Source organism: Sus scrofa, chromosome 1, assembly GCF_054392235.1.
Source record: "Sus scrofa isolate SSC_HxYL_T2T_F1_AM1 chromosome 1, Sscrofa_HxYL_maternal_Yorkshire_Landrace_v2.0, whole genome shotgun sequence".
NCBI classification, from domain to species: domain Eukaryota; kingdom Metazoa; phylum Chordata; class Mammalia; order Artiodactyla; family Suidae; genus Sus; species Sus scrofa.
In genome coordinates, this window is record NC_139383.1 from 136,283,891 (window position 1) to 136,295,042 (window position 11,152).

Here is an 11,152-nt window from a genome sequence, read left to right on the forward strand (position 1 = left end):
GTGGGGTCTCCACAGGAGGCTCCTTCTGAGGGGGAGGGAAGTGGGAAGTTAGAGGTAGATTTTGGACATCACCCTTCAGATTAAAATCATGACCTGGGAGCAGAGGTCCCTGTAAATCCATCCCTGGAGAGCAGTGGGGAGTACGTCAGGCCAAGGGCTGGGGCAATTTGAGTGCTGGCTGCAGTTCACCTAATCAGAAGCTAGGGCAGGACTTCTCACTTCTCTCAGCCCCTGGTTCTTGATCTATAGATGATTTGATGAGGGTCTCTTCCTGCCCTAATATCTTAGGTTTCCCATATGGAGCTTTCAGTATGGGAAAGAGCCCAAAATAACATTAAATGGAATATAATGACTATAAAGACAGGAGCCAGAGCAGCCAGGAATTGTTTGTGGCTTTCTGAATGAAAAAGAAAAAGAGTAAACTCTAAGTGCAGAGAAAGAGCATGGAGAGGAGGCTAAGCACTAAGAGCCCACCTTGGACTCAGACACTTCTTTGGAAATTGAGGGTTTTTTGCTGCCATGGGAATGGTAAAGAAAGGGCTCTGCGTTTTATGTAACTTTGTCTTTTTTTTTGTCTTTTTGTCTTTTTTAGGGCTCCACCCGAGGCATACGGAAGTTCCCCAGGCTAGGGGTCCAATCAGAGCTACAGCTGCTGGCCTGTACCACAGCCACAGCAATGCAGGATCTAAGCTGCGTCTGCAACCTATACCACAGCTCACAGCGATGCCAGGTCCTTAACCCATAAAGCGAGTCCAGGGATCGAACCCTTGTCCTCATGGATGCTAGTCGGATTTGTTAACTGCTGAGCTGCAACAGGAACTCCAGGTTTCATAATTTTTGAAAAGCTCAGTGTTCAGTGAGAGCTAAGTCACCTGACACTTTCTGAAGACAAACCTTTCTCTTGCTTGTGTTCAGCTCATTGGCAAAGAAACAGAAAGGGCTAGAAAATAATGTTTTGTTTCTTCTAAGATTACTGTTCGGACTGAGTGATCTTTAAGCTTAGAGCATTATGGCATCTGTCCACATCAGATTTCAGGAAGGTCTGTCTTCTGCTGGCTTATTCCTGGCTCCCAATGATGACCTGGGTTGGCTTTGCCTTCCTCTCAGGAGTTGGGCTGTTGCTACACAGATGTCGCTGCCCAGGATGGTGAGGCCATGCTTCGGGCAATCCTGGCCTCTCAGCAGCCTGATCGATGCAAGCGAGCCCAAGCCTTCATCAGCACCCAGGGCCTCGAGCCAGACACAGTGGCTGAACTTGTGGCGGAAGAGGTGACCCGGGAGCTGCTGACCCCATCAGAGGGAACAGGTGCCCTACCTTTCAGGCCTCCCCGGGCTTTCAGACCACATTCTCAAGTTCCCAGTGTTAAGAATTTGCTGTTATGCTCATATACTTCTTGTGCGTTGTCCTTTCAAGTTGCCAGGTTGCACTTGTAAGAGAAAAACATACTGCATTTATTTGGTTGTTGTTGCTTTTTGTTTATTGTTTTATGATTGTATTTAGAGTAGCTGTGCCTTTTTCTGAGCTAATGAACTCCTACTGTCCTGTAAGATGCAGCTCAGCCAAGGTATTTGAGCACAAGAGGAGAGCTGCCCTGGGAGCTCCTTCAGCATTACCTCCCGGTGCCCAGACCTGCGCAGAGTGGGCCTCCTGCCCTGGGGCTCTTGTCTTTCTCTCACCTCTCTCAAGGTAAAACTAGCACCTTTCCCCCCATCTTTTTGTACAGGACATAAGCAGATCACCCCAACAGAGGAAAGCCAGTCATTTCTTCAGCTGACTACTTTGTGTCAAGACCGCACCTTGTTAGGCATGAAGTTGTTGGATAAGATTTCCTCTGTACCCCATGGGGCACTGTCTTGCAGTAAGTTCTTGGCTATTTTTCTTAAATTTTTTTTTTCTTATTTTTCTTAAGCAGGTCTCCAAGAAGTCTTCTTGGGGTTCAGTCTTTTCAAAATTCTGTTTGGATCCTTGTTCCTTCTCTGGATCCCTACTCCTCTAGGATTGGTTGTAAATTCTTAGTAGAAAGCCCTAAGTTCATTGAAGAAAATTTAGAAAATATGTATATAGAAAAGCAGCAAAATTTAAAATCACACAGAGGAGTTTCTGTTGTGGCTCAGGAGGTTAATGAATTAAATCTTTATAAAAATTTAAGCCAAGTTTTAAGAGTCAAGAGCTGGAGTTCCTGTTGTGGCTCAGAGGATTACAAACCCAACTAATATCCATGGAGGATATGGGTTTGATCCCTGGTCTTGCTCAGTGGGTTAAGGATCAGGCATTGCTGTGAGCTGTGGTGTAGGTCGCAGACATGGCTCAGATCTGGCGTTGCCATGGCTGTGGCGTAGGCTGGCAGCTGTAGCTCATATCTGACACCTACCCTGGGAACTCCCACATGCCATGGGTGCAGCCCTAAAAAGACTAAAATAAAATAAAATCATGCAGAATAGTAACCTTTCAACATTTGGCATGTTTACCCTATTTTACTCTTATATCATCCTGTAAAATGGTTATTATATCCCCCATTTTAGAAGAAAGAAACTGAAGCTTTAGAGAAGTTGATTAATTAAATCTATTAAAATCTATTAATTAAACCTATTAAGTGGCAGAGCTGGCATTTGAACCCTGCGTGATTTCAAAGACTGCTTACTTTTCAGTGTCTTGACTCATTATACACATTCAGTTGCATGTGTTCCTCATCTTTTTCTATGCAAATATACAGGTTTTTATTTTTCAAAAATGGCATTATACTGTGGTTACTGTTTATAATTCTGAATATGCTGTCATATATTTCCTTGACATTGACTATTCTTCTGTATCATTTTTAATGATTACATAGTATTTCTCTTTTTTCATTTTATTTATTTATTTATTTATTTATTTGGAGCTGTAGCTGCTGGCCTACCCCACAACCACAGCAACATGGGATCCAAGGCATGTCTGTGACCTTTGTACACCACAGCTCATGGCAATGCCAGATCCTTAACCCACTGAGTGAGGCCAGCGATCGAACCTGCATCCTTATGGATGCTAGTCAAGATTCGTTTCTGCTGAGCCACGATGGGAACTCCTTTTCATTTTTTAAAATTTCATTGAAGTATGGTTGATTTATAATGTGATAATTTTACGTAGTATTTCTCTCATATGTAATTTTAACACATATACCCTATTGTACAACCTATGGATTGCTTCCACTTTTCTGCTGTTTTAAACCACTGTTAGCAGACATGCTTATATAGGCATCTCTGTACATATCCATGACTATTTCCATAAGACAAATTCTCGATTCAGGAGTATGCCCATTTTTAAGGCTTAATATATATATTGCCAAATTTTACTTCAGGAAAAATATTCACTTCTCACTCCCTCTTAAGCATTGTATATCATTTTCTGGAACCCATTAATACTCTACAAGCAATTTGATAGACACAAAAAGCATTTTACTGATGTTTAGTGAACAAATAAATGTATATTTTAAGAAGTTGAACAGTTTTATTTTGAAAATAGCCTTCTGTATCCTTTTTCAGTTTAGCAATATCAGTTACTGTGTACTAACTGTGTTCAAGGTACTTTAAAAATCAGAGATCTAGTGCACAAGTTAAGCACCAGTCCTGGAGCTCACAGACTAGGGGTACAATCTATAGGAAGAGCCAGATGGATGACGTCAGGAAAGGTTTTGGGAGGAAATGTGCAAAGTAAGGCCTGAAGTGTTGGTGGTTTGCAGAGGGCCCCAGAGGGCACAGCATGTATTAAGGCTGAGAACCCTTTTCTGTCTTCTAACATTGTGAGTGTTTTTCCTGTTTTGCTTTTCAGTTGTGCTTAGAGTGATTTTGTGTAGTAGTTTTAAATTTATATGTAGTCTAATCTTAATCTAGAAAGGCTGTAGAAGCACAGAGCATTAAATAACACTTGATTAGGGTAAGACTCTCCACTGAGATACTGAGAATACCTTTGGACTCATGTTGGCAGGTACTCCATCAGTTTGCAGAAAGTTTCGCCATCTTTAGAAAGCTGGGGTTCTTTGTTGTCATTTGGGGGAGCCTTTTGGAAATACTGTCACTATATGCAGGCTGTCTTTGAGGAGAGAGTTAATCCCTATGTTATCACTGAGAGAAGAATGGACTTCGTCAATGGGCTGACCTAGAGCTAGATCTGGTGAGGTCAGGGGTCTCAGAGGACTGGTGGGAGAGCCTTTGCTAGACAGGCCCCTTCACTCTTCTGCCCAGGAACAGAGCTAGACAGCAGGTGGCCAGGGTTGACAATCCTGTCTTACCAGTGCCCACTCCACCCAGCCACAGAGCTGCTGATCCTGGCTCATCACTGCTTCACACTAACATGCCACATGGAGGGGATCATCCGAGTCCTGCAGGCCGCCCGGCTACTCACAGACAACCACTTGGCCCCCAGTGAGGAGTACGGGCTGGTGGTAAGTCACCCTCTCACTGCCTCCCCAACCCCCATCCCAAGGAAGCCTCTGTTAGAGCAGAGAGGCTGGAGACCAGTTCAGAGCTGCTCCGATCTTCAGGAATTTGCTCCTCTGGATACCACTACCTACTTGGTAACTGGTTAGGCAGCTCAACCCTCTGCTCCAGACTATTTCTGTCAGAATCAGAGATTGTTCCATAGGAAAGGAAATCAAGAGGATTCCCGCCATGCTCTAGGACCGTCGTTCTGCTTACCAGGCAGTTAGCTTTTCTAGATAGCTAAGTTAGCTTTTCCAAACTAAGACAGCAGTTTCCCGCCAAACAAGGTTCAGATCTGCCTCTTATATCTGAATTGAAATAAGCTGACAACTCAAGCCTCCTGGACCTCAGCCAAATCCTTTTGTCTTGAAACTGACCCAAGTGGCTGAGCAAGGCTTTGAGTGCTGTAATGAGTGGTAGAAAGAAGAAAAGTGCCTGCCCAGGAGGATGGCACTTGATAGTCATGTTTAGAGACAACTGAGGAGGGAACAGCCAGTGATATTTCAATGACTAGCATTTCTGAATCCTTTAGCGAAGGCCTCTACTGGGTACACTGGATGGGAGGGAGGGAAATAGGCAAGGAGAAAAGGAGTTAAGCATGGCAGCCTGGCTACTGGCCTTTCTTCCTGTTGGAACTTGGCATTTGAAAGCAGCCAAACTATCGGGATAGTGGTCTGGCTCAGAGAACCCCAAGTGATGCTGATGCAGGCTGCCCTCTCCCTTTGCAGGTGCGTCTCCTCACTGGCATTGGAAGGTACAATGAGATGACCTACATATTTGATTTGCTGCATAAAAAGCACTATTTTGAGGTACTGATGAGGAAGAAGTTGGATCCGGTAGGTGTACGGTTTTTTTTTTTTATGGTATTACTATACTTGATTTTTGTTGTTGTTTTATTTTATTTTCCCACTGTACAGCAAGGGGATCCAGTTATCCTTACATGTATACATTACATTTTTTCCCCTTTCTTCTGTTGCAACATGAGTATCTAGACAAAATTCTCAATGTTACTCAGCAGGATCTCCTTGTAAATCTATTCTAAGTTGTGTCTGATAAGCCCAAGCTCCCGATCCCTCCCACTCCCTCCCCCTCCCATCAGGCAGCCACAAGTCTCTTCTCCAAGTCCATGATTTTCTTTTCTGAGGAGATGTTCATTTGTGCTGGATATTAGATTCCAGTTATAAGTGATATCATATGGTATTTGTCTTTGTCTTTCTGGCTCATTTCACTCAGGATGAAATTCTCTAGTTCCATCCATGTTGCTGCAAATGGCATTATGTCATTCTTTTTTATGGCTGAGTAGTATTCCATTGTGTATATACCACATCTTCCGAATCCAATCATCTGTCGATGGACATTTGGGTTGTTTCCATGTCCTGGCTATTGTGAATAGTGCTACAATGAACATGCGGGTGCATGTGTCTCTTTTAAGTAGAGTTTTGTCTGGATAGATGCCCAAGAGTGGGATTGCGGGGTCATATGGAAGTTCTATGTATAGATTTCTAAGATATCTCCAAACTGTTCTCCATAGTGGCTGTACCAGTTTACATTCCCACCAGCAGTGCAGGAGGGTTCCCTTTTCTCCACACCCCCTCCAGCACTTGTTATTAGTGGACTTATTAATGATGGCCATTCTGACTGGTGTGAGGTGGTATCTCATGGTAGTTTCGATTTGTATTTCTCTTATAATCAATGATGTTGAGCATTTTTTCATGTGTTTGCTGGCTATCTGCATATCTTCCTTGGAGAAATGTCTATTCAGGTCTTTTGCCCATTTTTCCATTGATTGATTGGCCTTTTTGCTTTTGGGTTGTATAAGTTGTTTATATATTCTAGAGATTAAGCCCTTGTCGGTTGCATCATTTGATGTACAGTATTTTTGAGCTGCAGTATGATAGGTACTAATGACATTCAGGAGTCTTAGGTTTTTGGACTTCCAGGATAAGGAGGGAGAGAATTAAGGACCTCCCTAGGACATATGCTGAAACCAGTAGCTTAAGGTTACAATTACGTGGACAGATGCTAAATAATGAAGAAAATGAGTTTGTGCACCTTCACCTCAGTCTCTGTCACTTACCTGCCTTACTGTCTCAATGCCTACTTTGTTTGGCAGGGGCAGAAACCCTTCCTGAGAGCCATGTGGAAATGGACAGACCAGCTTGGATGGCTATGTCTGAGGGATTTTAGAGCGGGGCATTTTCAGGAGTTCCAGTTGTGGCACAGCAGAAATGAACCTGACTAGTATCCATGAGGATGTGGGTTCAATCCCTTGCCTTGCTCGGTGGGTTAAGGATTGGCCATTGCCATAAGCTGTGTTGTAGGTCAAAGATGCAGCTTGGATCTGGTGTTGCTGTGGCTGTGGTGTAGGCCGGCAACTGCAGGGCCAATTCAAACCCTTGCCTGGAACTTTCATATGCTTCAGATGCGGCCCTTAAAAAAAGCAAAAATTTTAAAAATTAAGAAAAAAACAGAGTGGAGAATTTTCAGGGGACTCTCAGAAAGTGTGTTGCTAAAAGATGTTCAGAAATGAATGCCAAGCTCTGGGCCTGGAAAGCTGTGGAGCTATTTATGATGATGCCATGAAGAAGCCTGGGAAACAAAGACATGACTTGCCAGGACTTAGGTCTCTGGGTGCCTGTCTGTCCTCAACAAACTGTGTGACACTAGGCATGTCACTCACAGAGCCTCTGTTTCCAAGTCATTCATTGGCTGATTCATTGTTTCAGCCCATTTCTAAGGATTTAAAAATCTAGGTGCACTTTTGACTTCCAGGAACTTGGACCTACCCAAGCAAGATTAATGCATATTCAATGTTAAGATACTTGGAAAACAGAATACCGCAGAAAAAAAGCCCTGTGTGTTTAGCTATTATCTGGAGACAGGCACTGCTACCAATTTGGTATAGGCCCATTCCTCGCACATATACCCACAAATATATATACATACATGTTTACGTATTAACAAATTTCTGTCAGGCTGTGCAGACAGGAATTGGTCTGCTTTTCTAGTTAACAATAAGCATGAGTATTTCCCAAATCAACATCGATTTTAATGTTTACGTGGTGTTCTCTTAGACCTTACTCTGGACATCTGGATTATTTCTCATCATTTGCTAGTAAATGTCCTTGTTACATCCACCTAATTAGCACTTTCCATTTTTTCTTCTTCTTTTTTTTTTTTTTTTGTCTTTTCTAGGGCTGCTCCTGTGGCATATGGAGGTTCCCAGGCTAGGGGTCTAATTGGAGCCGTAGCCATCGGCCTACGCCAGAGCCACAGCAACGCGGGATCTGCACCACATCTGCAACCTACACCACAGCTCACGGCAATGCCAGATCCTTAACCCACTGAGCAAGGCCAGGGATCGAACCCTCAACCTCATGGTTCCTAGTCGGATTCGCTAACCACTGAGCCACGACGGGAACTCTTCTGCTCACTTTAGAAGAATCCTTTAGAAGTTCAGAATCCTAAAAGCAGAGTTGTTAGAATAATGCATGCATGCACTTTTAAGTTCCCTTCTGACAGGTCTTACCATTCACGCTCTCACCAGCAGAGATGTGCCAGTTTCCTTATACTCAAGATAGCATAAATTTTTGCATTCATTTTTGCTTATCTCTTCCTTTTCCTTGGTAGTTTTTGAGGAACGTTCAGAATCAAAGAACTCAGCCAGTCCTGTCAGCCTTGCAGTTCCTGGTTGACACCCTGTCATACCCTTTTTTTTCTCCTGGGCAGAGTGGTACCCTGAAGACAGCCCTGCTGGACTACATCAAACGTTGTCGCCCTGGGGACAGTGAGAAGCACAACATGATTGCCCTGTGCTTCAGCATGTGCCGGGAGATCGGGGAGAACCATGAGGCAGCTGCCTGCATCCAACTGAAATTGATTGAGTCTCAGCCTTGGGGTAAGCAGAGGTCACAGCAGCAACCCAGGGCAATGCTGTTGGCCAGAGAAGGTTCTTGGGGCTAAGGAAGAGCCATGAGACTAATACGCACCTCAGCTTCTACATTCATTCAGTAGAGCCCAGGAGGGCAGATAGGAGAATGGAGGGGGACTTGGAAGGCATTTACCCTCTTGTAGCCTGTGCATCCAGGAATGTCATCGGTCCAGAACCAGATGTATAGTGATGCTGAGTCAGCCTGCCTTGTGTTCCAGAGAAAAATGAATTAGATGATGCAGTGAATCCTATTCTAGAGTGTGTATACTTTTGGCCCAATAGCCCTTCCCTGAGACATACCTGCCTCCCTACGAACCTGAGCTGGGATGTTTCTACAGCCCACCCAACTGCTGAATGGGATGAGAGTAGCCAGCTTTGAGAGTCAGACACACCCGAGTTTTTTTACACTCCTGCAGAGGACAGCCTCAAGGATGGGCACCAACTGAAGCAGCTGCTGTTGAAGGCCCTGACTCTGATGCTGGATGCAGCAGAGAGTTATGCCAAGGTAATCATGATAATCTTATTCCACACTGGCCATGGGGTTTGGTGTCTACAGTAAGAATAATTTTGTTCTGTTGCTCAAAAGTTCACAGGGGAGATGATGGCATCAAAGTCTTTCTTGACCTGTGCCTACCTCTACCCTTATCCCTCAGGATTCCTGCGTGCGACAGGCCCTGCATTGTCACCGGCTCACCAAGTTGATAACACTGCAGATCCACTTCCTGAACACTGGCCAGAACACAATGCTCATCAACCTGGGCCGCCACAGGCTGATGGACTGTATCATGGCACTTCCTCGGTTCTACCAGGTAAGCAAGGCAGAAAAATCTAGCCAATGCTGCCAGCATCCATTCCTGCTGTTCCTCTCATGAGACCCAGAGGGTGAGTGACTTGCCTAAGGTCTCAGGGTTAGTGACAGAACCAAGACACTCCGGCTCTCCTGATACCATACTGCCTTTTCATAGCTGTATTTCTGACCAGCATACTGTTTGGGCAGAGGTTGGAGAAGAGTGAGACAGTACTGTCTCCTTGGCCCACACTATTAGGCCAGCAGAGAGGCAGACACCTTTGCACAGTTGAGTTTCAGGGAAGCATCCCTACCACTGGTCCTGGGAGCATCTCTTAACCCCAGCATTTCCAGAATAGGTTAGCATAGGGAGCCAGGGCTTCCAGGAGGCAGGCTCTACTCCTTTACTGGGGAGGGGTGGTTATCAGAGAATTAGCCCTTTCACTCTTCTCAGAGTTGAGTTAGAAAAAAATTTTTTCTAATTTTTTTGTCATTCAGTGGCTCGAATGTTGGATTTTAGTTCCCAGACCAGGGCTTAAACCCTGGTTAACAGCAGTGAAAACACTAACCACTAAGACTATCAGGGAATTCCTGAGAAAAATATTCTTGATTAGCAGTTCTTTTAACCGTTGTGAGGAAGATTAAAAATACTGGAGGTGTCTGGGTTGAAAAGGGATGGGAAACTCCTCACCAACCCTGATACATAGAGCCTTTTTAATACTAGGGTATTGATCACATTCACTGTGTGAAATGTACAGTATTAAGTTTTCTAGAACCGCCTACCTTCAATTTTACATCAGATAGGCTCTAATGGTATCCTGCTTCACCTCCATCCTTTTAAGGCTTCTATTGTGGCTGAAGCCTATGACTTTGTTCCTGATTGGGCTGAAATTCTATACCAACAAGTGATTCTTAAAGGAGACTTTAATTACTTGGAAGAATTTAAGCAGCAAAGATTATTAAGATCCAGTATATTTGAAGAGATTTCAATGAAGTAAGTATTAAAATGCCTTTGCTTTGAGACCAGGCACGGGTTAAGAATTTTATGGCTAAGTGTAACATGCCTATAGCTACCTCTCTGCTTGAGACAGTAAAGAGATATTAATACCCAGAATGATATCTTTCAACAAATTTACACAGATGAATGAGAATAATATGTTTATGGTGCCCTGTACTTAAAATAGGATACTTAGCTTACCTGAGGTGCCCAAAACATTAAACATCAAAACATGTAGAGTACTGAACTCATTCTAATAAAAATTTTTTTTTTTTTGGCCTTTTTTAGGGCCACACCCAAGATATGGAGGATCCCAGGCTAGGGGTGGCATCAGAGCTGTAGCTGCTGGCCTACGCCTACACCACAGCTCATGGCAACACTGGATCCTTAACCCACTGAGCATGGCCAGGGATGGAACCTGCCTCCTGATGGCTACTAGTCAGATTCATTTCTGCTTGAACCATTATGGGAACTCCAAGATATTCATTGTTTTTGTTGTTGTTTTTTTTTTTTTTGTCTTTTTAGGGCTGCACTGAGGCATATGGAGGTTCCCAAGCTAGGGGTCTAGTTGGAGCTGTTAGCTGCTGGCCTACGCCACAGCCATGAGGGATCTGAGCCACATCTGTGAGCTACACCACAGCACATGGCAATGCCGGATCCTTAACCTGCTGAGCGAGGGCAGGGATTGAACCCACATCTTCATGGTTCCTATTCGGATTCGTTTCCGCTGCACCATGACGGGAACTCCCAAGATACTCATTTTTAATGAAGTAATTTCATTGTGTATCAAGCACCCCTAATATGAGTCTGAGATGATTTCCCAGACTCAAGCATCTTCTCCTCTGTAGGTAGTGTTAAGTATCAGGGCTGATAGCCTTCAGGTACTGTATCTTTTTTTTTTTTTTTTTTTTTTTTTGGGGGGGGCGGCTGTGTCCACAGCATGCAGACCATCCCGGGCCAAGAACTGAACCCAAGCCATAGC

The 11,152-nt window shown here is 44.1% G+C and overlaps 1 protein-coding gene across 13 annotated transcripts in view; it reads left to right on the forward strand.

The window, feature by feature from the left end:
* SPG11 (SPG11 vesicle trafficking associated, spatacsin) overlaps nucleotides 1-11,152 on the forward strand; it is a 95,856-nt gene that overhangs the window by 83,979 nt on the left and 725 nt on the right. For 10 of the 13 annotated variants that reach the window (NM_001445466.1, NM_001445464.1, NM_001445465.1 and 7 more), the window contains 8 exons: nucleotides 1,108-1,306; nucleotides 1,725-1,859; nucleotides 4,285-4,418; nucleotides 5,184-5,291; nucleotides 8,185-8,353; nucleotides 8,803-8,891; nucleotides 9,040-9,195; nucleotides 10,016-10,167. In NM_001445466.1, the coding sequence (NP_001432395.1) occupies nucleotides 1,108-1,306; nucleotides 1,725-1,859; nucleotides 4,285-4,418; nucleotides 5,184-5,291; nucleotides 8,185-8,353; nucleotides 8,803-8,891; nucleotides 9,040-9,195; nucleotides 10,016-10,167 (1,142 nt within the window). Of the gene's footprint in view, nucleotides 1-1,107; nucleotides 1,307-1,724; nucleotides 1,860-4,284; nucleotides 4,419-5,183; nucleotides 5,292-8,184; nucleotides 8,354-8,724; nucleotides 8,892-9,039; nucleotides 9,196-10,015; nucleotides 10,168-11,152 lie in introns of all 13 variants that reach the window. The other 3 variants (XR_014827710.1, XR_014827744.1, XR_014828005.1) reach the window with 1 other exon arrangement.